This window comes from Eubalaena glacialis, chromosome 10 (genome assembly GCF_028564815.1).
Source record: "Eubalaena glacialis isolate mEubGla1 chromosome 10, mEubGla1.1.hap2.+ XY, whole genome shotgun sequence".
Classification (NCBI taxonomy): domain Eukaryota; kingdom Metazoa; phylum Chordata; class Mammalia; order Artiodactyla; family Balaenidae; genus Eubalaena; species Eubalaena glacialis.
Genome location: NC_083725.1, coordinates 5,297,293 through 5,324,729, shown reverse-complemented (window position 1 = coordinate 5,324,729; position 27,437 = coordinate 5,297,293). Strand labels below are relative to the sequence as shown.

Genomic DNA, 27,437 nt, shown 5'->3' with positions numbered 1-27,437 from the left:
TCTAACAAAACTGGGTTTGGAAATCCACTATTAATAACTGTGCCAATGAGAGGATACTTGCCTGAGCTTCCGTTTTTCTCTCTGAGAAAGGGTGATAACATTACCCCCCCTCACGAGATTGTTAAGGAGCTTAAAAGCGTTGACTTCTGTGAAGCACCTGCCCAGCAGAGCTCAGCACATAGTAGGCACTCAGTCAGTTACAGCCACTTGTCATCACTTCTTACCCTTGACCTCCCCTTTGTCCCAGCAGCAACCCCTCCCTCACTGCGGGTCCCTGAGGGCTTGCCTCCCCAAGGCTTTTTCATACAAGCCCACTCATATTCCAGCCCTAGTCTTCCTCATGCCCCACTTCTCTCTGCAGTCAGATGTCAGCCCTCGGCTCCCTCTCCAAGCTGTGTTAGCATTATTATCAACTCTGCACCACCATCCCATCAATTAGCACCTGGGAATTAAAATCCCAAGTTGTTAATTTGTCTGCTAACTTTTCTTGCACATAGGCTGACCCTCCCAATTAGACTGTTAGGCGTTTGAGATCAAAGCCCACCATTACACTTTTTAGTGCCCATCAGAGTGTCACAAACATAGCAGACCTTAACTTATATGTGGTCAATAGTCACTATTCAATATACACATTCAATATATACAAAATGTATATACATGTGGGGAGCGGTTTTAGCATAAAGAAACCATGAGAAAGAGAAGTACCACTGACTGAGACATATCTACTGTTTACAGACGAGGTGATTAACACACACAACCAATGTATGAAGAATTCTCCTGACATGAAAAAAAATACTTAAAATATTTGTCTTAGAAGAGTTTTAGTTAGGACTTCAGAGTCTAACTCAACAAACTCTTTTAATTAATATTTTATCTGGCTCATTACCAGCCTCATAAATGCAAATGGAATTTCTATAAATAGGAGAAAAAATAATTTCCTGTGTGTCATATTCTGAAGAGAAAACTTTAATTGTGAATTCATCTCTTGCTCGATGAAGGAAGGTAAGAAGCAGGGGAGGGCGCACAGAGTCAGGGGTTCTGCGTGCTAATTACTGGTGATGACACACCTGAATTCTCCGTTGCTTTCGAGCCCCAGCTTCATCAATTTTCAGACAATGGAAGATGCACTTATACCTTCCAAGCCCCCTGAGTAGTTCTTCAATTGTGTCCCCCATGCTCAAATGTCACCTGTGATCTTTGAGGGATTTGGACATGAAAAAGTCAAGGCTCACCGAAATTTGCAAAAACCAGCCAAGAATAGAATCCTATTTCTCATTTTTCAGGTCTAGGCGGGGAACTGGACCCAGGTTCTCTGCCTCCTGGTCCAAGGCCCATCACTGTGAGAATAGTTACAGAATAACATTTTCTTACCCTACATTTTGCTTCAAAATCAGCCAGGCTCCCTCCATCAGGGCAGAAGAAATGCCATGGTCTTTATACTGAACCCAAAGGCAGCTGCCACCCCAAGACAGAGCACCTCCTGGGCTCAGTAGATGCTTACAGCATGTGTCATGTGGTCCACAGACCTACACCGCCAAGGCCTCTCTGCGAACTAGGAAATGTAGGACTCGGGAATTTTCTTCTCAGAGTGATAAACCCTAAGATCAGCCTGTGATGGATGAGCAGGAAGACAGACTACATCCCCTAAGGGGACCGAGAGATTTCCTGGTTAGTCAGAACCATTGCAGCCTCACTGCATAAAGACCCTCTGCAGAGAGAGAGGGGAGGGGCATCCAGGAGACCAACCCCGGCTGCTCTGAGCTGTATCCCTGGGGACGGTGCCTGGACGGTGGGCTGTGTACACACTGGTCCACGGCAAGAGGAGCCCCCAGGTTGCCACCGTGAGACTAAGCTGCTCGGTTGCTGCCACGTTACTGTGCATGGAGAAGAGGACAGGTTTGGTGCATCTTAGCCCCAGTGACAAGCATTTGTCATCTCCTTGTAATTAATAAACCGGTTTTCTTGTTTTTGACAATGTTCACTTGATAAATATTCACTGAGCACCTGTGCTAGGTGCTGAGGGCACAGCAGAGAACATGACAGCCAGGGTCCCTGCCCCGGCAGACACTGGTTTCACACGCCTGATCTGGTGTGCCTGCCCCTGAGGGGAGACAGGCTCGGGGATTAGGGCAGGGTTGTGGATCCCCAAAGGCTGGGCAACAGGCAGAGACAGGCCAGGAAGGGCCCCCCTGATGGGCCAGTCCTCGGAGAAGCTTGCAGGCCCTGCCCAGACAGCAGCCCTCCCTTTGGAGGGGATGTGACGTTAGCAGCTGGCTTTCCTACAACTCACAGGAGTTACAGAATGAACGTAGGCACTCATCTTACCCCAGGCAGGGAGGAGCTCAAAAAGGGAGGAAAGGGAGGCGGCTGCTAGGCGATGGCTCTGCGTCTGGATTGCTCGGGGCTTCTCCTGGGGCAGAGGGGACACTTCCTGCTCTTCCTGCGCGGCCACAGGCCACATGCCTCTGGAGAGGACGGCCAGGGGTGAGCACAGAGCCTGGGAGCCGCAGGCCTGTTTCCTGTCTCTGGACCTGCCCCATCTCCAGCCCGTGAGTCAGGGCACCCCAGACCCTCACTCCACCCATGGGAGCAAGGTCCGTGGGGCTGGGGATGCAGCGCCAAGCCTGTGGCCCCTCCAACTTCCCAAGGAAAGCCTCTCACCTGCTGGGTTCCATCTAAGAAGCGCAACTAAATTTCGCCAACCGCCCCATCAACGCACGGCGGAGTGAATGAGCAAGGCTCTGATCCAAGATTTCTGCTCGCCTAGTTTCTTCCTTCTTTCGGTCGGCTGCACCGCACCCCCTAAACACGCGTGCACACGCTCACACACCCGCACAGGCGCGCGCGCACGGATCTCTGTCCTTGGCACCTGCACGACCAGAAGCAGCCCCGGCACCAGCAGCAGATGCGGCAGGGAGGTGGCGGGAACCTGGGGGAGGGACGGAGGGGGACGGAGGGGGCGGGGCCCGCGGGGAAGGGAGCGCAGAGCCGCCGGCCCCCTCCCGCGGGGTGTCTCTCCGCCTTCCCCCTCGGATTCATTCAGAACTGACGGCGCCCCCATCACGTCGCAATGAACCCCCGCCCGGCCCCGGCCCCCTCCCCACCGCTTCGCCCGTGGTCCTTTACCTCGGTTATTACACATTAGTACACGGAGATTCATTGTACTGGGGGCAGAAGGGGAGGAGAACCAGGGGAGAGAAGAGGGCGGAGGGGAGGGAGGGAGGATGGGACGGAGGGAGGGAGGGAGGGAGGGAGAGAGAGAGAGCGCGCGCCTCCTGCCACTGTCGCTGGAGAAAGGGAGTGACTAGTGGCTGGGACCGGAGGGGCTGGCGAGGGAAGGGACAGAATGTCTGTCTGAAGGGAAAGAATGGCTTAGAAGCCTCTGCCCACTGGACCCCACGCAGGGAGAGGCTCCCGGCAGAGTCCGAGGCTGCCCTGATGGCTGGGGCTGGAGCATCCCCTCCCGGGCCCTGAAAGCTCCTGCACCGCCTCGGAGGGGCACCCCAGAAGTTAGCATCAGTGTGGCGTGGAAGCTCCCATCTCAACAAGTAAGTTGTCTTCTTTCCTCCTCCGCTTCTCCCCAGCTCACCGGTTCTGGAAGGCAGGACGGGTGCTCTCAGGGTGCCCACTGCCCGAGCAGCTGGCTTTTCCCCGGCACCTGCCAGTTTGGGAGCCCTGGGGACAGGGAAGGGCTTAGGATGGGTCCAAAGTTCAGCCAGGAAATCTGAGCTCCCCGAAGCCGGCGCGCTGCCCTGGGCTGGGAGCTTAGGCTTCAGAGGGCTGTGAATGTGGCTCTTCTGTTCTAGAGCTGGGATCCTGTGGCACCAAAACCCGCATCAGGGTGGGCGAGGCCGGGGCAGTGGGGAGGGGGAATCTTTCCCCTGGGCAGCCGCTCTGCCTTCAAGTGTGGGCATGGAGAGCCGGGGTGGGCGGCCAGCCCTTTTAGCCTTAAATCCTCAGCTTAGTCTTGCTTCCTTTTAAGTCTGGCCAAATTGGCAACATGGCCTTGCCGATTCTGCCCTCCTGCCACCCCGGTCACCTCCTGCGTGCCTCCGTATCTCTTTTTAAACATCTTTCAAACTGTTCGGAAAGGCCGGGGGGCAAATCTCCAAGGGCAGGGTTAGGGACTAGGGAATGGCACCGTTATTCCTGTGCTCCCCAAACCCACGTATCTCCCTGGAGAGCTGTGGTGCCTCCCCTCAACCAGGTCTCTCCTCCTCCCTGGACTGCGGGGCAGCCTGTGCGCTGCCGGCTCCTTGAACCAGCTCTGGCCCCGAAGCTCCAGGGTTTGTGCCAAGCATCGGGTCGGACAAGGCCAGCTCAGCACCTGCTCTGAGAGTGCTTTCAAACACCAGCAGACCCACAGGCACATGAGTGGTTGTTTTGGGTCAAACCATGCCCAGCACTTTGCTGTCTTCTGAGCCTTTCAATGGAGCAGATATCACCAACCTCGTTCTACAGGGGAGAAAGTGCAGCTGAGCGAGGCTACGTAACTTGCTGGAGGTCCACAGCCTTCAAGTGAGATTCTCACCTGGGCCTGACTCCAAACCGTACCTCTTTTTCATCACTAAGCTATGCATCGTACGGCTTTCTGCTTCCCAAAGTACTTCTCCATGTGGGAGGGAGGCAGTGAAAAGAAGCTAATATTTATGAACCAAATACTGAGCTGGACACGCTCATGTGCGGTAATCTGGACTCCAGTCCTGTGACGTGGAGCTCATCCCACCCACGTTATAGATGAGGCTGAAGCTTGGAGAGCTCTGAGCGCTAGTAAGCAGCCATTAACTTCTAAATGCTTGTCCTCTGGCTTCAAATCCAGATTGTTTCCACTGTCAAACAGCAAGCCTGAAAGGTGTTCTGGCCTTCCCATATCTATACCTTTCCTTAAAACCCAGGTGTAAATCCCATCAGCTGGCTGACAGAGGCCCTCGGGCTTCCTAAAATCTAGTGGGAGAATCTAGCAGAGCCATTGGTGTGGGCGTTAGAGAGAAGGGCCCTTGGCTGGGCTCCCACATGAGAAGGCTGGTCGGCTGTGATTTTCAGCTATTGATCCTGCCTGAGATGCCCTCACTCCAAGTAGAGGAAGGCAGGGCCCTCAGAGGAAGTGCTGGGGTGCAGGGCAGGGGTGCTCTTTGGCACTGATATCAGGGAATCGTCACTTATGAACGCTTCCTGTGTGACCTAAGGCATTTTACGTATGTAATGAGGTTGTGTTTTTCTTTTCCCATCCAGTGCTTTTCCCACTATTCCTCCCAGCCTCCCCTGACCTCACCTCATCCCGCCCCCCTACACCATCCTGTACCCACACAATCTGAAACTAAGTTCACAGAGTAGAGATTTGGAACCTAAGGCTAGAAAAAGACAAGCATTCTTTTACCTTGGAAGGAATATTTTGGGGCATTTATCGAGTGTTTACTACTTCTCAGGCTCCGTTCATTCACCACAAGATTGATAATAAATTGTTACAACAGCATCAATTATTAGAACAGCACCAGGGCCATCGCTGAAAGAGGAAACATCCCATAGAGAAACGGTCTGTGCTTTCCACGAAAGCACGGGGCTCCCAGTTTCCCCAAACCATATTCTAGATTCCCTGTCTAGCTCTCCAACAGGAAGGGCATCACTCAGACACAGACTCTCCCGCAGCCTTCCTTATTTAAGTAGCCCGCCGACAGTAAGCAGAGATGGGTGAACTCCGTGCAGCAAGCAGCGCGACAGGAGGCAGAGGCGAGGGTGAAACGGGAGGGGAGAGAAGGGCCCGCACTGCCCAGGGTCAGATCCCAGTGGGACTCCCCGACTTGGGTTCCCCGGAGTCTTCGGGCACATCCTGAGCCGGGCAGAGCTCTTCCCTCTATCTGTGGGTCCAGCAGAATCAGTGTGGCCCTGTCACCAGCATTCTTCCCACCCCACAGGCTGCGTAGCAAGATCCCCCTGGGGCTCTCTGCCGGCACCCTCCCGGGTTTCCCATCCAGGAGACACTAGAGGTGCCCTAGTGGCCCGTGAGGATGCTGACCAGCAGCACGAGGTGACAGCAGGGGTGCCCCCCTCCCTCCTGTTTGCTCCAAATGTGGCCAAGCTCTCGTTGCGTCCTGCGGTCAAAGCCACCAGCAGCGTCCTGTGCATTCACGTACTTGAAAACTGCGTCTATGTCTGTTTTTTGTTTTTAAATCAATTCAGCAACCATCGATTTGATCTCCGAGCATGTGCCAGGAATAATTAATTTTTGAAAACCTTGGAACGTGATCATTCGGGCAGGGAGAGTTATGCTTTCCACTTAGGAGAACGTTAGCAGAAGTTTGCATTTTCTGAGCAATCCTGGTTGAATATTTAGGCTGCAGATGGGAGGATGATGGAGAGAAGGGTGTGGCCCAGGAATCCATTAGGTGGTTGGAAGGAGCCATTTTTAGATTAAATTTCCACTGTGTCTGAGCTACAGACGGGCCATTGGGAGCCAGGGCCCATCATCAGTTGTCTGTAAGACTGTTGTCAGCCATGGAGGAATTGCTCTGTTTTTCCTAAAGACAAGATAAGAAGGATGGGAGAGCCAACACAAAGGACTGAAGGGAGACATTTGGAAAAAAAAAACAAACACCTGAATGTATTTCTCTAAGAGACCTGTGGAGTGGCTTTCTCTGGAATAATTTTAAACCAGAGGGGACAGCTTCCCCTTCCGGAGCCCTGGCTGCTGAGGGACCGAGGGGTGGCCTCTGCCAGTGCAGCCCAGCTTATCTAGCGCCTCCTACCTTGACATTCTGATAAGTGAGCTATTCTAGTCCCCAGAGCCCAGGACGGCAGCTACACTGGCCAACGGCCCTGTTGAGCTAAATGTCAGAGCCAAACCTTTAACACATGACCCTGGAGATCCTGGCTTGTGCATCCATGTTAAGTTCCATCATCATTCCAGACCAGAGCAGGCCGAGGCGCAGAGGTCAGGGATATCTGACCAGTTTGGCAGGTGGCAACGGCACTTCCTGGTCACCAAGGGTCAACCCATATGGTGGCCAGAGAAGCTGGTGGGGACACTGAAAAGGGAAGTGAAGGGGGGGATCAGAGATCGATGGTGAAAAGGACAAGCTTTTAGGTTCTCACTCTCATCTCCTGACACTTGGTTGTTTGGGGCCGTGTGTGCCACCTGCCACTATGTCCTCTCTTACATTTCAGGCTCCCAGCATTTAAAGTCAGGTAGGCCCTCGTGCCATCATCCTGTGTTATTTCTTGCTGCTCATAAAGGAAAAGAAGGGAAAAGGCAAGAGTGGAAACGTGTCATCCAGGGCTGAACCTGTGCCCCACGTCTTGCACTTGGAGTCTGCTCCCCCCTCCCCCAAGATTGGGCTGTTGAGAACTTGATCCCCAGAGCCTGGCTGGGGGGTCACAAGAGCAGCAGGGATGAGGGGCCACCCCTGCCCCAGGAAGCTGCTGTCCAGCTGGGGTAACAGGTCCACGGGGGCCCAGGTCCAAGGCACCTCACAAGCAAGGCTATGACAGCCAGCGCTCCTGGGCTATCGCAGACGACCCCACTGGACATCAGGGAACACAGTCCCGAGTCAGGTTGCCTCAGTCACTTTGGAAAGTGCCCTTTATTGGATGAACTTAAAAAGTCGCTCGCATATTCCTTCAAAAATGTGTATGGAGCTCCTACCACAGGCCAGACCTTGTGTAGGAACTTGTGATACAGGTTGGGTCATTTACACACCCTGTCTGTCCTGCCTGGAGCCTCTCCCAGGACTGACTAGGGGGAAGGCAGCCGTGCCACAGCATCGGGGGTCGGGGAGCATCGCCAGAGAGATGCAGGGGCCAAGGAGGTCCCACTGGACCACAGAAGGCTTTCCAAGGGGCTTGAAAAACCACATGGTCTTGATCACTCTGCCTGTATAGTAAGTTGTGAAACTGAGTAAACTGGCTTCTTCCGTCTTACTCTTTTCCAAAATTGTTTTCCCTAGTCTAGTTCCTTTGCCTTTCCATATAAATTTCAGAATAATCTTCCCTGTATCTACAAAAAAATCTTGTGGGAGGTTGATAAGAATGGCATTAAATCTATACATCAGCCTGGGGAGAGCTGACATCTTTTCTGTGTTGAGCCTTCCCATTCATGAACAGAGTATGTGTCTCCATTTTTTAGATGTTCTTTGGTTTCTTTCATTGGCATTTTGTACTTAACACGGTTTCTTTTGATCTGCCAGGAACTGTGTGACCTTGGGCGAATCACTTAGTTCCTCAGACCTTCATTTTACTTTCTGTAAAATGGGTATAATGGCATAGCAAAGGGCAAGTAAGATAGGCTTATTTCCCCTTGACTGATTCTCTTCTCTGTTCTTTCTTTTCTTTCTCCCAACTCACGTTCTGATGCCCTCACTCACTTCTCATCACTGTGTCATTTCTTTTCATCTTGTGCTGCCTTAAGAGTCTTTCATGCTCAGTCCTTTACTCAGTTCTCTTTGCTTCCTGTTTCTCTTATTCTCACTGCTTCTCCTGGTCACTCAGCCTCCCGTGATGTTCGTCTTCTTCCTCTTTACTGCATCACGTGGAGGCTCCCTTTTCCTTCTTTTCCGTAGATGTAGCGTGTGATGCTAGGGCCAGTCAGCCTGGGTTCAAGTCCAGACCCATGACACTAGCTTTAGGGCAGTTTACTCACTCTCTTTCTTCATCTATAAACGGGGAAAACAGTACCTATGTCACATCTTTTCTGAAATGATTAAATGAGTCAAGACATATAAATCATTTAAAATACAATCTGGGATAATATTATTACTGTCACGCCCTGAGTCTCTGGTCCTTTCCCACTGGTTCTCTTACCTTCTTGTCACCATGCCATCTTTTCACTTGTATGTAAGTCTGTTTGTATTCACATGATCTTGCTTTCTTGCTACCATCTCTCTGCGCTACTGTATCTCATATTCTCTGATCGTCGTTGATAAATTGGTACCAGCCCAGGAAATCTGTCCCTGGGACTGTTGAGAGGAAACAAGTGGTTTTTCATTTTGATTTAATTATTAATCTGCTTTATTATTTAATGCAGGATACATACTCACAGTGGAGGGTTACAGTGAAGAGAATGTATTACAACGATTCTGCTCACTTTCAGAGAGCTAGCCGGCTTCAAAGGGAAAAGTACTGGCTGGACAGACACGAATGGGGGGAAAATGTAAAATGAATTAATTTGATTTTCATGCCCTTTTATTCGTGATTTTTCATGCATCCCCTGCAGGGAGTTGGGAGGGTGAATCTGGATTGCGACCAGTAAACCATGGCTGAGTATTAAGACGAATAGACGTAAGGACCCATGAGGGCCCGCAGCACCTGCCAAGGAGGGCAACAAATGTTCCATCTTAAGCAAATGGGAGCCAAACGAGTTGGGAACTTGAGTTGGGAAGTTGAGTCACAACTGCAGTTCCATAGATGCATTGCCCAACAATGAGGTACTTACAAAACGTTAAATTGCTTGACAGGTACATGTGATTAAGCCTTTCAAATCCATAGTCCATACCTCAAATTAAGCCTGATTTTTGCCCTTTTAAAAAGTAGTGAAGGGCTTCCCTGGTGGCACAATGGTTGAGAATCTGCCTGCTAATGCAGGGGACGTGGGTTCGAGCCCTGGTCTGGGAAGATCCCGCATGCCGCGGAGCGACTAGGCCCGTGAGCCACAATTGCTGAGCCTGCGCGTCTGGAGCCTGTGCTCCGCAACAAGAGAGTCCGCGATGGTGAGAGGCCCACGCACCGCGATGAAGAGTGGCCCCCACTTGCCGCAACTAGAGAAAGCCCTTGCACAGAAACGAAGACCCAACACAGCCAAAAATTAATTAATTAATTAATTTAAAAAAAAAAAAAAAAAAAAAGTAGTGAATAGGGACTTCCCTGGTGGCGCAGTGGATAAGAATCTGCCTGCCAATGCAGGGGATACGGGTTCGAGCCCTGGTCCAGGAAGATCCCACATGCCGCGGAGCAACTAAGCCCGTGCGCCACAACTACTGAGCCTGTGCTCTAGAGCCCGCAAGCCACAACTACTGAGCCTGCGGGACACAACTACTGAAGCCCACACACCTAGAGCCCGAGCTCCGCAACAAGAGAAGCCACCGCAATGAGAAGCCCGCGCACCGCAACGAAGAGTAGCCCCTGCTAGCCACAACTAGAAAAACCCCGCATGCAGCAATGAAGACCCAAAGCAGCCAAAAATAAATAAATAAATTTATTTTTAAAAAATTAGTGAACATATTTGGACTCACTCAGATATACTCAACTAGATCTTTTAAATACCATCAAAATGATCTTTTTGTCTGTGTTTCCTCCAAAGAATTGAACTCCACAAGCAAATGCCAGATCTGTCTGCTCTCCTTTCAGACGAGAACTCTGTCTTCCTTTAAAAACCCTTCAGTGAAACACCATTTAATCCTTCTCTCTTTGCTTTTTATCTGTATCGCAAACTCCCCATGTTTTTCTGTCTTTAATGACAAAGTAAGCATAGGATTAGTCCACAGCACTTCAAATAAGGTTCATGTTCCTCTCCAGATACCAAAAAATAACGCAGAAGCTTTTATTCCTTCCTTGGAATCGTGGTGGAGACCCGTCCGAGGATGCAGTCTGAATGAGTGGCCTGGTCTGGGCTGCCCGAGGTTCTGAGGGCCCAGGTTCACCCTTTTGGCACTGACCAGCCCCTTCTCTGTGCGGCCAGGGGTCAAGGCCACCTGCTAGACCTGTTGTTAAATCTTCCGGCATTTTTATTACCCAAAACCTCATAGTCTGTGTTTCCATGTCAAGTGTCATCGTCGTGGGAGTGATTTAACCAGCATGTGTGTGTCCTTGGACAGCTAGCCAACTACAAAGTGGGACTAAAATCATAGGATTCTCATGAGCCAGTCCAAGAGTTATGAATGGGCCCCATGGAGATGGCAATTACCATTATTATTCCATAATAATTCCATATAGTAATAATACTGCTATTATTTCATACCTCATACCTGCCCTTATCCAGTAACAATTCGGATTAGGGGGCCGAATGCCTTATACTGGTATTTGGTGGAGTAAAATTTTCCTGATAAAATAGCAGGTGTTTCATTGACACTACGATTCCTGTGGATATTTCCATTTCTTATACAGGAAAGAGACCCAGGGTAGGGATCTATGGAATGATGTGTAGTTCAGGGCAAGGTATGTGGCCAGGAAAGTTGGGATTATAATTCAGGATCAAGATTGCACTCTGTCTAGTGCTCCGGACTTGGATGGACGTCGAGTGGGAGAGTGGGAGAGCGTGGACCCTGTGGTCAGCCTAGTGTCAGTTCAAGTGGGTCCTGAGGCTTCCCAGCCACGTGACCTTCCCTGAGTCTCAGTCTCCTTATCTGTATAATGGACGCATTGCGCTTTCTCCACAGTGTTGCGGAGCTGATTAGGTGAGTGAATACACATAAGGTTAATATACATCTGGTTCAGAGAAAAAAAACCACACACACACACATACACACATTTCACTTCCAGGGCTATTTAAATAAAATAAGTCAGCATAACCCACTGCAGGAAGTAAACTGAACACATATTTAAAACAAAAACAAAATGAGTGCAAAGGGCATGGGGGAAGCAGCACACATGGGATAGATGCTCCCTAAAGAGCTGGCTCTGGTCAGGGCATGTCTGAGGCAAACCTAGGGACAGGTGACTTACCTAGGAGTGACCCCGGCCCTGCAGCCACACCCCTACCTTGACTTTGCTCAACAGTCCCACCCATGCTGAGGGACCAGATTCAAGGGCTCCCCTGGGAGGGACAGAGGCAGCCCCAGGAAGGAGACCCGGGAGGCCTGAGCAGGTGGGACCGGGCAGTCTGTGACAGCTCCCCAGGGAAGGTCATTCTGAGCAGTCGCAGGCAGCACAGGACGCTCATGCCCTGAGCCTCCCACACCTTGCACAGCGGCTCCCCTGCAGCAGCCTCAGCAGCTTAGCAGTCAGGACGGTGGCGTGCAGAGACGTCGCGGTGACCAAGGGTCCCGCCCGGCAAGGCCTGTTCCTCCAGCCACGCGGTCCCGGCTCCACGTTCCGCTGAAAGCCCCCCACCCTTCTCCTGGGACATGCCCCCCTCATGCAGTCACGGGACTATTTTATTTAATTTTTATTGAAGTATAATTGATTTACAATGTTGTGTTAGTTTCAGGTGTACAGCACAGTGATTCAGTTGTACGTATACATATATCCATTCTTTTTTTAGATTCTTTTCCCACATAGGTTATTACAGAATATTGAGTAGAGTTCCCTGTACTACTACAGTAGGTCCTTACTGGTTATCTATTTTATATATAACAGTGTGTATATGTTAATCCCAATCTCCTAATTTATCTCTCCCCACCTTTCCCCTTTAGTAACCATAAGTTTGTTTTCTACATCTGTGACTCTATTTCTGTTTTGTAAATAAGTTCATTTGTACCATTTTTTTAGATTCCACATATAAGCTATATCATATGATATCTGTTTTCCTTGTCACGGGACAGTTTTGCATCTGAGAGAGAGGGATGCCAACGTTCAGTGTGCTGTAGCAGACCTCGGCAGAATCCCTTTCTTGGGCATTGGCCCAGGAGCAGGGCTAAAAGGAGCACACATGTCCTGAGCCCTTGTGAGCCTGCGACAGCGAGGAGCCTCCCGGGCACAAGCCAGCGCTTGGGGTCCACCCCGCTCCTCCCGCTGTGCTCTACAGCCCTCTTGGCTCAGGATCCCCTAATGATGGATACTCAGCCTCCATTACATCCCAGCCAGAGACAACTCCTGACCTGATGCACCTCCTGGTCCCACAGCCGACCACCCCACCCCGGAGAGGGCGCTCCCTCCACCTTCTCAAAGCATTTCTAGTCAGAATCTCTTCCCACTGGGAACCACTTCTGCCATCAGTGAAGTGGAGAACGTAATGCTTCCCGGAGACCCTGCTTCCTGCAGCATAACTGCAAGGGGTGTGATTGGGAGGAGAAGGCAGGTAGGCAGAGGATGCACGGTGAGAAGAGGGGGCCACAGCAGCCCTCTGCACGACAGAGGGGTCTGGGGAGGGGGGACAAGGCTATGGGCGGGGAGACGGGGCTGGTTAGGACCATGGTGGGCACCGAGCAGCAGCCCATTCTCTGTCTCTTTGCTATCGTGTGAGTCCTACGTTGGCCTCCTGGCTTCCTTTGTACTGAGGATTGACAGGCGGTGTACATGGCAGACTCATTAGTGCAAACAGGAGGCTCTGAGGAGAATTTATTGGCATGACCACAACCCTTAGCACCACGCTCAGCGTAACTCAAAGTCCCAGCCAACATGTCCACGTGGGGAAGGAGCCTCTCTCTGCCTCGGGAGCCCAGGAGTATAAATTGGCAGCTGACAGATTGAATCTGACTCACAGATAGATTTTTTTTTGGCTCGCTCGGTGTTTCAGAAATCGTTGAATTAGTTGTCAACATTGAAAAACAGAAATTTCCTGTTTAAAAGTCTTCATTTCTAGCTTTTCTAGAAAAAGAAAGTGGAAGATGTTGCAGCACCAGCTCCACGTTCTTGCATGACAGTAATTAGCTGCAGCTGAGTAGCGCTGCCCCCTGTAGCACCACACGTGTACTTTGCTCACCTCAGTCCCCACCACTCCCTATAGTGTCCCCAAGACCCAGAGCAAGTTTTGATTGCATTTACCATGGGTTCGTATAATTGCTTTTTCTAGAATAGGAATTATATCTTTTAAAATCTTTTTCTTTATCAAAAATGTGGAAAAGAAGGTCTGAGAAGTCTCATATTTGAATAAAAATAAGAGAAAGCACACTGTCTGGTCAGTACGCACATGAGGTGTGTCTGTGTTCAGAGAAGCAGCAGCTCTGTTCGCTGACCTCACTCATCTGCCTTTGGAGGCGGCAGAGCTGGGTACCAGCCTCCTGGGTTCTGGTCACTACAGCGTGCACATCCCATTCAGGAGGGACAGGTATTGGCTCCACTCCTGGCAGAGGCAGACACACCTGACATGAAGCAAAGTCCAGCCAGAGTCATTCACAGTGAGATCAGTGGCCACCGGCTAGTGGTCTCTGCCCTGGGAGAGCCCAGAGCATCCACACAGAGATGCTTCTGGGAGTGAAAGGGGCGCTTGGTGATTTACACCAAGACACCAGGTGTTGGCTGGGATATGTGGACACCCTGTCTCCTTGGAGCAACTGGGGACCTGTGTGAGCAAATACTGCTGTGTTGAGAAAAAGTCCAAGAGCAGATGTAAGCATGGGGAGCTTTCAGCTCAGGAGAAAAGCAGGAGGGTGGATGGAGGAGAGGGGGGATGGCCCCAGCTCTACTCTGCAGCCCAGGGAGAACGGGCAGCACGGCAGTAAATCATGAATTGGTTTCCAAGCACAGATAGGAATGTGTCGTCAGCCGCCTCCTGGACCAGGTGTTTTAGAGCGGCATTTAGAGGTTCGGAGTCAAACATGTCTAGTCCTGCCTCCTAATAACTGAGTGGGCTTAAGCACGTTACTAAATCACTCTGCTTCTGTGATTTGTAAATGAGGCTGCTAAGATGTGTGAGCACTAAATGAGACAATGCATAAAAAGCACCCAGCACAGCGGTGGCATGTAGTGGGTGTTAAGTACCTGAGCTTTTATGAGGGTCCACTCCCGTGTCTCATGTCAAGAAGCCTCACCTCACCCCACCCGCTGGGCATCCTCTTCACCAAGTCTTTCCTTACTCTTCCTCACGCACTCAGGCCAAGCTGAATCAAGAACTGTGCCTTGGTCCCTCTGTCACTCTCTAGTGCACCGTCTGCCTGTGTGTCCCCACCATTCCGTGAGCTCCTTGAGGGCAGAAAATAGAGCAGGGGTCCTCCGTCTCCATTGCCATGAGAGTAGCCAGGGTCGGGCTTCTGGGCTGTGGGACCTGGGCCTCAGCATGGCGTCCAGCCCCCAGCTGGTCACAGTGGGCACCGACAATGGGTGCACCCACAATGGGTGCCTGAGGACCAGATCATCGAGGTCCCTGGGAGCTCCTTGAGAAAACGCAGGTTCTGGGAACCCCAGAGCTACTGCACCAGAATCTGCATTTTAACAAGACCCCTGGGAATGTGAATGGAAAGCACAGGAAAGGGCTGAACTGCTGCGCCACCTCCTTCTACACCCCCCAGGGCGATCATGCACGTTTGCAGGGGACGTTCAGTGGGGGTCACCGACTCACTGAATGAAGGAATGAATGAATGAATGAATCTTGTGTGCCACGGTCTCCAATGGGCTTTCACACGTGTGGTGTCACCCAGATACTTTTTGAGCTTGGGTTCAAGAAGGAAACCATAAAACATCCAGGAAATAGAGAATAGACTCCCACCTAAGTTGATAGCTGCAAATAGCTGCAAAATGATGAGGCTTTTAAACAAAATATCTGCTGGGTTTTTAAAGATGTATTACTACTGACTCATTGCCATTAAACCTCAGAATGCACTACAAAGAGTTCTGGTTTTGTTTTCAAGGTTAGTAACCGTGAAAGCTGGGAAACCAGGGCTGGCCCCTGGGAGGAGCCAGCCCATCGTGCGGTTTGGGCCCAGGCTCTAGGGGGCTGGAATTGCTGGCCGATTTCTCCTGGTTGAAGAGGGGCTTGCTCGGCCATCAGTTTCCGGGCCAGTCCCACTCATTCTGGGCCAGCCCCTGGGTCTCCCGTGTCCATGGGCCCTGGCCTCTCTCTCTGCTGTTTCTACACCAGGCTCCAGGTGGGCGGCCTGTGGGCTGAGGCCAGGTGCCTGCTGCTTCTTCCCGGGCCTCTGAACCGTCCGGGGGCCAGAAGGCAGGAAGGAGGCCGGAGCAGCCCTTTCCAAGCCCAGTGGGGGTATTTGGCCCGAGACAGGTGGCTGGGAGAAGAGGGGTCATGGTCACGGAAAGCCAGGCTGGTGACCCCGATTCCATGCTCAGGCCACTGCGCTCAGGGGTCCCCTGTCCCCCCAGCCCTGGTGCCTCCCCTCCTCCTCTTCCCACGCTCCCGTGTGGAGAAGGCAGGTCACATGCAAGAGAAACGCCCTGATCTGAGCACCAGAACCGTCTCTGCCTCGGTGTGAAAAGAACCTAAAGTGAAGGTTCTTAGAAAGTTCTTCAGGCACGGCTTCTGGGGAAAGAGAGGGAGGGGTTCCCCACCAGGACCCCACAGAGCCCAGAGCCATCTAAGACCTCTTCCTCTCCAAGCCGCAGGCGCCAAACTGGTGCAGCCACTGTGGAATCTAGACACTGCGTTGGGTCTTAGCTCCCAGCAGATGCTGTGTGACTCTGGGCGCGTTATTTAAGCTCTCTCCTAGCTCCCGCCTTTGTAAGATGAAGACGATGCCCTCCTCGCAGGAGTGAATGAAATGAAGCCACATGGCAGCACGATGCTGGCGCGGCAGGCACAGGGCCCTGGTGGTACTCCTTCCTCGTCCTTGATGCTTGAAGCTCTCCTGCCCCCCCCCCAACTCCCACCCCCACCCCTAGACAGAGGATAACAGAGCTACCACTTAGGAGAGCTCCCATCAGCCACGCACCATGCACACCCCTTTCGTTTCATCGTCACAGCAACCCTCTTTGTGGCACTATTATTGTCCCCATTTTACAGATAAAGTAACTGAGGCTTACAGAGAAGTCACTTCCCCAGAAGTCCCTCAGCTCAAGGTAAAGTAGGAAGCTGGGCAATCTGGTGCCTAACTCATCATTACCTGGTTTCCTCTTCTGTCGTGTTTTAGTTGTTTATTTCTGCCGTCACATCTGACCACAGACGTACTGGTTTAAAACGCCATTGGTCGGCTCACGGTTCTGAAGGTCAGAAGTCCAGACGCCACATGGTCACGTTCTCCACTCAGAGTCTCACGAGACCAAAACCCAGGTGTCAGCAGCTGCACGGCGTCTGGCGCTCAGGCCCTCCTCCGGCTCCTGTGGTAGTGGCAGAATCTCGTTCTTTGCGGCTGTAGGACTGAGGTCCTCGTTCCCCTGATGGCTGTCAGTGAGCGGCTGCTCTTGGCTCCTGAGGGTCACCCACATTCCTTGCCACAATGCCCCTCCGTCTTGAAAGCCAGCAAAGGAAACACCTGTCTCGTCAAATTCTTCTCGTGCCTCCAGTATCCTGCTTCAGGAAAAGCCCAGTCCTTTTAAGGGCTTCTCTGACTAGGTCTGGCTCACCCCCAAACGATCTGCCTCGCTTAAAGTCAACGGGGCCAGCACAAAACCCAGGCACGGGAGTGAGAACCCCATCCCCATGTCCGGGGGTGTACAGGGAGTGTATGGGGGCAGGAATCATGGGGGCCTCTCAGAAGTCTTCCTACTCTCAGGACTTCCCTGGCGGGCTAGTGGTTAAGAATTCACCCTCCAATGCAGGGGACACGGGTTCGATCCCTGGTCGGGGAACTAAGATCCCACCTGCCGCCGGGTAACTAAGCCCACGCACTCTAGAGCCCACGCACCGCAACTAGAGAGAAGCCCGAGCGCCACAACAAAGAGCCTGCATGCCGTAACTAAGACCCGATGCAACCAAATAAATAAATAAATATTTAAAAAAAAAAAAAAAGATGTAGGTAAGATTTAAAAAAAAAAAAAACAAGAATTCTTCCTACTCTCATGTGCCCTCTCTGTTCCAAGTACATACTCTACTGGTAAGACCTTTTATACTTCCTGTTCACCTGGAGGGTCTTTGAGGGCATTGGAGCAACTTATTCATCAACAAGTTTGGAGTCTTTTCATATTTAACAAGCAGTACAGCCGTATAGACTCATATAGAACGTAGACAAGTATCTCAGTCTGAGAAATGGGTATATTCCCTCCATTACTCTTCCTCCAATCTCACGCCAAATCCCAAAGCTCAGGGAACTCAGACTTTGATCCAGTGTATCTAAGAGAGAAAGGAAGAAATTGCTAAGGGCACCTGCTATGCCCATTTCACAGTAGGGGAACTGAGTCTGAGACAAGATTCCCGGGCCAGTGCTGTCTTCAGGAAGCCTTGCTGGCCCCCAAGTGCAGTTTCTATCAAGCTGCTGTGTCCATGACTTCCTAAAGCACCCCCATGACACAGAGTTTTCTTCACTGGGGACGTGAGAGGTGTTTTTGGAATTCTTAATGCAGAGGTGCATTTAAATGGATGTCAGATTCACTAATGCATTATCTAAAATACAACTGCCTTTGATTTTGCCTCTTTTGATTCTTTCTCCACTTGTGATTTTATATCAAAGAGATTCAACCACTTTGCTGGACTTGAAGCTCTGTCTTTCCCAAGAGCTTTCATCGTGTCTCGGCACAGCTTTCCATTCAGGGACGCAGGAGAGAATGAAAGATGAAGAGCAGTGTTGGGCTTGATGAGATTGAATGGGATTTGCTCAAGTCAGGCCCTCTTCCTGGCTCTGCAGAGATCAGTGCCCACAAGCAGCTTGCCACGGCCAGGCCAACACTTTCTCCCTTCCTCTGTCTCCACAGATCCCGGGGTTCAAAGAGGCAATGCTAGAATACAAACTATACAAGGCCTGGGTCTGCATTCATCTTACTGCTTTATCACCAGCTCTTAGCACACGAGTTGAACTATTAATAGTTCATCAATTAGTGTTTGTTCAATGGATGCATAAATTAATAGAATGGATCTTGAAAATCTGATTAAAGAATCTTCATCGTCCATGAAAACCCTTTGACTTGTTGGGCCACAGCGCTGGAGACCAAGATTTCTAGGGTGGGCAACTTGCTTACTCTTAGAAGGAACCCAGGTAGTCAAGGGACCCTGCCTGATACCTGCCCTGCAGATTGCACACTGGGGCTTTAAATACTTGACTTAGATGCTCCCGGCCTCTGTCTTCTTTAAAATGGGGTTATTGGGAAATTGCATTAAATTTCAATTCAAGGAGAGTTTGTAACTATTTACATTTATACTTATGTTTATTTTCATATATCCTTTCCCTGGGTCCCCATAATGACTGCCAGGACTGGAGGGGTGGAGAATAGTATCCGAGGTTTATAGCAGATCAGACTGAAGCAAAGAAAGTTAAGACTTTTACTTTGGATCACAGAGCAGGTGTGTTGGAAGCTGAGCTGGAATCCAGATCTCACCCTGGGATGAACGAGTAATAACTCCTGCAGAGGATTCGAGCTCAAGTGGAGAACGGGTGCCAATATCAAATCAGAAGCCAACCTCTTTTCCTGTCTGCTGGACACAAAACGTTTTCAGATCTGGGCTGAGGTGTCCCAGAAAGCCTTTTTCTGTTTCCATCACAGAACAAGGCCTTCTCCTGCAAGAACGTATGAAAGTATGCTTAAAAGTAAAGAAGGAAACAGTGCAGGAAATCAGCAGAAAGCTCCTTTCCTGAAAGAGCTGAGGGCAGCTGATGTGCTTTTCAAGCGCCCTGGCCGGTGACTCATTCTTGCCGGTGCTGAGCCTGCCCTGCCCAACGTCGGAGTCTTGAGAAGTCACGGGCAGCACTCCTAACGGACCCCCGTCTGGGTTCCAGCAGCTGGGGTCCCCAGGAGCACCCAGAGCCTCAGGATCAGCAACGTTTCTCCCCATTTCTGGGCACTCTCTGGTCGAGCTTTCAGTCCGCGGTCTCCTGGCCAAGGGGCAGGGCGAAATCGTGCTGCTTGCAGCAGCAAGCATGCCCTCCTCGTTCCATTTATCGTCGCAACCACCACGCGAGGGGCAAGGAGCAGGTGGCCTGTGCAGAATGGGAAATGGCCAGTGGATGTCTGAGACAAACAGCACTTCCTATGACCCCTCACTATGGTATTTTAAAGGTTACCCTGGAATTGCTGCAGCCACTCAGGCAGCAGAGGAAAGGTCTGCCTCTCTGGGATGGGTGAGATCTTCCTCACTCAGCCAATCAGGCGGTTGGCTCGTGGTTTATAGAACATTCACCTAGGTTGTTCTATCAGGGACACAGTTTCCTGGGAAGGGGCGTAACTGTGAAGTCAAGAACTTGCTTATAAAGATGAAGAAGGGCTGAATGATAGTATCCCCAGGATCAGAAGCTCCTAGAACCTTCTGGAAGGAGCAGCTCACCAGTCTCAGTCTGCTCCTTGGAACCTCAAGGTCTGCAGGCCATTGGGTGTTGGGGGCTGTGAACCCCCTGGGCTGGAGCCAGGCAGACCTAGATCCCAAACCTAAGTCAGCCACTTACCACCTGAGCTTCATTTTCCTTGTCTGAAAATGGAGTGATGATAACAGTACTAGTGTAAGAGCTCTGTTGTGAGGATTAAATGAGCTCATACGATATTAGCGTCTTAGCGAGGTGCCTGGCTCAGGACTGGGCAGACATTGAAGCTATTGCTGTTGCAGTCTCACGGTCCTGCCCAGCTTCATCAGAGTCTTGGGCGCATTTTAAATGACTGTGAGCAGAATATCAGAAAAACGGTGGACTGAGTACTACAGGATTCTGGGTGTTTCTTTAAAGTGCAGCATATACTCCAAAAATATTTTATAGTCCTTTTGAAAACCTTGGGGCATTAACAGGCTGCCCATCTCAATTTCTTAGAGGGCAGGGAATTACTGTATCAGAATTTTTAATGGTGGGTCTACACAGCAATTTTTCATATTCGTAAGGGTTCAAACGGCCACAGACCTTCGGCTCAGACAGTAGGAGTGACCGCAAGGTGAATCAGACACATGTTGCCTTTTCCTTTCTGTCTGCTGCTAAGATCTCAGATAAAAAGAAGGAAGACAGGGAGGGATAAAGGAAACAGCATAGACTTTGGGCCTGACCAGCGAGAACCCAAATATCAGCTCTTCCACCTGCATGTCACTTATCCTCTTTGGGACTCATTTCTTATGTATTCATCCATTTATTCAATAGTAATTTTTGAGTACATAGTATGTGCCAGGTTATGCTGTGGGTACTTGGGATGTATCAGGGAACAAAACAGACCCCAAATTGAGCCAGGGGGTGGGGGGCTTACATTCTAAAGGAGGGAGAGAGACTGTTGGAAATAAGCCTGATGCCTGAGCAAACAGTGCAGTGTTTCTATAACGGAGATTACAAGCTCTCACTCCCACGGGTTGTTGTGGAGATAACAAGTGACTGTCCATGTATCAGGCATGGAATACAGTAGCCATTTAATAAAGTGTTGCAATTACTATTTTTTAAATCGTTCCCAGATTTCTTTAAAGCCTTTAAACACTAAATGTGGAGTTTGCACCTGGAATGTGTTCGTTTATTCATTCAACAAACAACTATTGAGCTTCCATTATATGCTAGAACCTGTACTAGGCACCAGGGGTATAAGTGAATAATATAAGAAAACATGGTCCCTGCCCTGAGCATCTCCCAGGCTGCTGCTGGTTCACATCTATTGGTCCACTGTACACTAGAGGAGAGGCCTTTGAGGGCACAAAGGCAGAGTGACCTTGAAGTTCAGGGTTTCTGTGAATCAGAATGGTCCACCTCACTGATGAAGTTTTTTTTCTTTTTTATTGACGTATAGTTGATTTACAATGTTGTGTTAATTTCTTCTGTACATCAAAGTGACTCAGTTATACATATATATATATTCTTTTTCATATTCTTTTCCATTATGGTTTATCACAAGATATTGAATATAGTTCCCTGTGCTATACAGTAGGGTCTTGTTGTTTATCCATTCTATATATGACAGTTTGCGTCTACTAACCCCAAACTCCCATTCCTTCCCTCCCCCCAACCCCTGCTCCCCGTTGGCAACCACAAGTCTCTATATTTTGAGTCTGTTTTTGTTTGGTAGATGTGTTCATTTGTATCGTATTTTAGATTCCACATATAAGTGATACCATATGGTATTTGTCTTTCTTTTTCTGATTTACTCCCCTTAGTATGATAATCTCTAGGTCCAACCATGTTGCTGCAAATGACATTATTTCATTCTTTTTGATGGCTGAGTAATATTCCATTGTATATATGTACCACATCTTCTTTATTCATTCATCTGTTGATGGACATTTAGGTTGCTTCCATGTCTTGGCTATTGTAAATAGTGCTGCTATGAACATAGGGGTGCATGTATCTTTTCAAATTAGAGTTTTCTGCAGATATATGCCCAGGAGTGGGATTGCTGGCTCATATGGCATCTCTATTTTTAGTTTTTTGAGGAACCTCCACACTGTTTTCCATAGTGGCTGCACCAACTTACATTCCCACCAACAGTGTAGGAGGGTTCCCTTTCCTCCACACCCTCTCCAGCATTTGTTATTCGTAGACTTTTTAATGATGGCCATTTTGACTGGTGTGAGGTGGTACCTCATAGTTTGATTTGCATTTCTCTAATAATTAGCCGATGTTGAGCATCTTTTCTTGTGCCTATTGGCCATCTGATTATGTCTTCTTTAATTCAGCATACCCCAGCTATGGCTGGCGATTCTAGGAATGCCATGAACCAGGATATGGAGATTGGGGTCACTCCCAGGGACCCTAAGAAGGTTCCCAAGCAGGCCCGCGATTATATCCCCATCGCCACCGACCGCACGCGCCTGCTGGCAGAGGGCAAGAAGCCCCGGCAGCGCTACATGGAGAAGAGCGGCAAGTGCAACGTCCACCACGGCAACGTCCAGGAGACCTACCGCTACCTGAGCGACCTCTTCACCACCCTGGTGGACCTCAAGTGGCGCTTCAACCTGCTCGTCTTCACCATGGTCTACACCGTCACCTGGCTCTTCTTCGGGTTCATCTGGTGGCTCATTGCTTACATCCGGGGTGACCTGGACCACATCGGGGACCGGGAGTGGATCCCCTGTGTCGAAAACCTCAGTGGCTTCGTGTCTGCCTTCCTGTTCTCCATCGAGACCGAGACCACCATCGGGTACGGCTTCCGGGTGATCACGGAGAAGTGTCCGGAGGGCATCATCCTCCTCCTGGTCCAGGCCATCCTCGGCTCCATCGTCAACGCCTTCATGGTGGGGTGCATGTTCGTCAAGATCAGCCAGCCCAAGAAGAGGGCCGAGACCCTCATGTTCTCCAGCAACGCCGTCATCTCCCTGCGGGACGAGAAGCTCTGTCTCATGTTCCGGGTGGGCGACCTTCGCAACTCGCACATCGTGGAGGCCTCCATCCGCGCCAAGCTCATCAAGTCCCGGCAGACCAAGGAGGGGGAGTTCATCCCGCTGAACCAGACCGACATCAACGTGGGCTTCGACACGGGGGACGACCGCCTCTTCCTGGTGTCCCCGCTCATCATCTCTCACGAGATCAACGAGAAGAGCCCTTTCTGGGAGATGTCGCGGGCCCAGCTGAATCAGGAGGAGTTTGAAATCGTTGTCATCCTGGAAGGGATGGTGGAGGCAACAGGTGAGACGCTTTCTCCTCCTCGGCCCCTCCCCTCAGGCCACTGCCAGGACTCCAGAAGGTGGAGTCTCCAGACGGCAGCTCAACCGGCCCGACCCCTGCATGGTGATCTGGGGGGTACCGTTCCTCAAGATGGAGGAATGAGAGCAGCTCAGGTGTACAGAACCCGCCCAACGTCTGGGCCCATTCTAGACTCTAAACTTGCAGTAGCCCGTCGAGTGAGGTAGTTTTCCTTCAGTTGCAGATATGGAAACAGAGACAGAGGCAAATTATTTGCCCAGGAGCAAGGGCTCCTAAGTCATGGAGCCAGGATGCAGGTCAAAGCCAGGTGACCCAAAGCCAGCACTGGTTTCCAACAGGCTACACCTAACTGCCATCATGGAGCAGGTGTCACCCAAAGAGACTTCTGTGAGCAAATAACTTTGGGAAACTCCGGGTTAAACAAAGGTGAACCGGCTTCTTACGGTAGGACTTGGCATTGCCTTTTTACGTGTGAATCACCTCCTGAGGAGAGGACAGGGTGGGGCATTTCCCAAACCCAAGGTTCCCAAAGTCACAGAATCCTCTTTTGGGAGAGACACCTATGGGCCCCTGTGGGCCCCTGTGGAGCTGGCTGCCCCTCATCTTCCCTGTGGAAAGGGCTCCATGAACACGAGGTGTGCAAAAAACCGTGCATCACACCCACACGTGCCCGGCCAGCCCCTCCTTGCCCAGCGACGGACTCAAGGGCAGCCGAGCGCTTCCCAAGACTGAGCTCTGTGCGGGGCTCGGGGAGCCCAAGGCCTGGGGGACCCCGTGTCCCCGCTGTATTTCCTGGGCCGAGGAGCCCCCGCTAACCTTGCACCCACCTCTGCTTCCTCCCCTTCTCCTGCTTCGCTTCTCTTCACTCACGAAGGAATCTGAGCCACAGGTCTGACCCTAAGGATGACTTGCAGAAATCTCACCCGGGCTCGGAATATACATATTTTTCTAATCTGGCAACAACACTGGAGGGCTGGCTTTAAGCTCCTGTTAAAGATGTAGTAGCAGCTTTGTGCAGACAGGAAGGGTTCATGCTCAGGTCTGTGGCTACAGCTTGTCTGCCACACCACATTCTCCCCCAAAACGTTGGGGGCCTGGCACAAAGGTGGCCAAACAAGCCTTCCTGGCCTCCTGAGAAGCTGGGTGCTGGGTGCGAGACTCGGACCGGGCAGCCACAGACCCTCCTGATCGGAGCCAGTGGAAACGGCTGGGGTGCGAACAGGCCCCAGAGACCTGGGCGGAGGGAGCTGCTCGGCCATCTGCCGGGGGCCGAGCCTGGCCAGGCGGCATATGGTGGCAGCCAAGAGAGCCCTTGGGGCCAGGACAGTTGGGATGCAGGGAGCCTCCTCCCACAGTGCCAGGGGCTTGCGGGTCACCCTGACCTTGGTGCCGGGCTCGGATCAGAACGTGGGCTGAGGTTCTGGGAAAACAGCTCCACTTGGAGCCCACAAAGGAGGGGTCAGGTCAGAGACGCAGGGACAAACAGGAAAGCGGTGCCTAAGCACGGCCCCTCTGCCCCACCCCCGCCCTCACTGCCACCCGCTGGCCTCTCCCTCACGATGCCTCAAAGTCAGGTCCTGAGGTTGGCCTGCCCCATCTGATTGACCTCCTCTGCCCGCATGACCTGGGTAACCCTGGGTCTGCAGGGAGACGAGAAGGAGACCACCCACCCACACTGGCTCTGATCTCAGCATCGCTAAGAGCTTGCTTGCCACACCTATGGAGCCAAATACGGGCTGTGAGCTCACGTGCTGGTTTGACCAGCACGGCTCTGTGCAGCCTGCCTGTGTGAGTTTGGGCAGATTGCTCAACTTGTCAGCAAGACGAGGATAATAAACTTCACAGGCTCACTCGGGGTTAAATGATGAAATGGAGTAGCATATGTGAAGCGCAGTGCCTGCCACCCAGAGGGGTTTCTGTCCTTTCCAAGTGCATTGGAACATGGCTGCCAGACACACAGGTAGGTTTCCAGCCATGGGACAGCCCCCTCCCAAGCGGTGGGACAGAAGAAGGACAGGAAGACCCCAAGAGGGTTGGCCCAAAGCTTCCGTGGAGGTCCTGTCCTGCTGTTTTTCCTGAGGCCCCCGAGCCTGCAGACACCTGGCCTGTGCCTAGGCTGGTCAGTGCCCAGCTTGGGCTTCTGCACCTCTGCTGAGCTGGGGGGCTTGTCCAAGGACCGAGGGGAGAGGCCTGGTGCAGGCAGCACCCTGAGAGCAGACAGCAGGCTGCGAGCCGCAGCATGTGGGGTACACTGGAGTTGCCCAGCACCGAGCACCGAGTGGGGAGCAGCCTCTGCCCTGGGTCTGGTGTGTATGAGACCCCTGCCAGAGAACGTCCAAATTGGGGGGCTGGAGCAGTCCCTGAAAAGCACAAGCTAGGACCTTCCTTGGCTGAAAGATTAAATATCAGAAAGCTGCTTCCCCATGGCCCTGAGCTCAAAGGCGTCCTCATCCATAAACAAAGCTGCCCTCTCTGGAGAGAAAGCAGCACCTAAAAATAACACAGGCATGCCAGGGCTGAGCGGACAGGGAATGGAGACATTGGAGCATGCTCCAATCAAGGAGCCATGCTTTGAGTGTGTGTGTGTGTGTGTACGCACATGTAGGCTTCTGCCCGTGTGTATCCACCCAAAACAACCCCTGGGTGTTCTAAGTGCCTGTCAGTTTCTCTGGGTTCAGCCATGCTGAATTTATCTTTGTTCAAACCCTTTTCCTGCCTCTTTTCTTGTCTCACTCTTTTAGAACTTAATGCATTTTCAGGAACCACATCCATTTCTGAATTATCCACTCCAGTCTCTAGGAACCAACTCCAAAACCTTGCATTGTTAATTTCTAATTTTCTGCCTCCATCACTCCTTGAGCTCCTTCAGGGCAAGGACCGTGTCCTATTCAGCTTTCTATCTGCATCGTGCTTAGCACAAAGCAGACATTCAACAAGCGCTTGATGAATGATTGGATGGATGGAGGGATGGATGATAGGGTGGATGGATGGATGGATGGATGGATGGATGACTGATTGGTGGGTGATTGGATGGATAGGTGAATAGATGGATGGATAGATGGGTGGATGATGGATGGATAGATGGGTGGATGATGGATGGATAGCTGTGGCCACTCCTAACACATGTGCCTTCTGTTCACCCAGGCATGACTTGCCAAGCACGGAGCTCCTACATGGATACGGAGGTGCTCTGGGGGCACCGATTCACTCCAGTCCTCACCTTGGAAAAGGGCTTCTATGAGGTGGACTACAACACCTTCCACGACACCTATGAAACCAACACGCCCAGCTGCTGTGCCAAGGAGCTGGCAGAAGTGAAGCGGGAAGGCCGGCTCCTGCAGTACCTCCCCAGTTCCCCACTGCCGGGAGGCTGTGCTGGAGCAGAGCTGGACGCAGAGGCTGAGCAGGATGGAGAGGAAGAGCCTGAGGGTCCCAGTGGGTCCTGGGAGACCAGGGGCTCGGTGTGAGGACGGTACTCTCCCCGCGACCTCCCCTCACTGGCTTCTCATGAGCACAGATGCTGCAGGGCTGGGGGTCAGCTGAGTGTGCTGGGGGTCAGCCAGGAGCCGTCAGGCTCTGTGGGGAGGAGCAGTAACCCAGTCCTGGCACCTGCCGGCTCTTGCCTGGGCCCCCATGGCAGGGCTGCTTCTTCTCCCCTGGCCTCTGTCACACTGGCTAAGGGCCAGGCCAGGAGAGGTTGTCCCACAATGAAACACACAGGTGGCCTCTGTCCTCACACCCTTCTCTCTGCCAACTGGCCCGGATCACTTTTTTCTTTGGGTTTCACACACCCACTGGCAGCAGCCCTCCAGGGGTGACACCTAGAGAGGGCTGTCGCCCCCTTCCCCTCATTCTGATCACCCTGGGGCTTGTTGTGGATTCAGGGCGGGGAGATTCTGCCTGCCCAGAAGCTCAAACCCCCGTCCTCGGGGGAGCTCACAGACTTCGGGGTTAAGGTTGATCCAAGTCTGGCAGCAGTTCCTTGCAAATCTGTGACCAGTGACCACTTAGTGTGCTACAGAGTGCAAGGCCCTTGCTGGACAATCCCTGCATTACCTGTGAAGTGTGTGTTTTCCCCTGCTGTGTTCTGCGTGTCTAACGTAGCCTACAGATCACTGCTTTCCTTTGGGTGACATTTAGTCGGGGCCCTGGGCCGCAGAGCACCTCGGGCACGTGCGGCGTCTCCGTCGGTCACTTCCTGGCCTTCCCAGCCACACCATGCCT

General features: G+C 51.6%; 1 protein-coding gene across 1 annotated transcript; it reads left to right on the top strand.

Moving 5' to 3' along the window:
• The first annotated feature begins 3,296 nt into the window (after window positions 1-3,296).
• KCNJ5 (potassium inwardly rectifying channel subfamily J member 5) lies at window positions 3,297-27,265 on the top strand. Its single transcript, XM_061203082.1, has 3 exons — window positions 3,297-3,548; window positions 22,247-23,195; window positions 26,358-27,265. The coding sequence occupies exons 2-3, from the start codon at window positions 22,259-22,261 to the stop codon at window positions 26,678-26,680; spliced, it is 1,260 nt and encodes a 419-aa protein (XP_061059065.1). The 5' UTR covers window positions 3,297-3,548; window positions 22,247-22,258; the 3' UTR covers window positions 26,681-27,265.
• The last annotated feature ends 172 nt before the right edge of the window (window positions 27,266-27,437 follow it).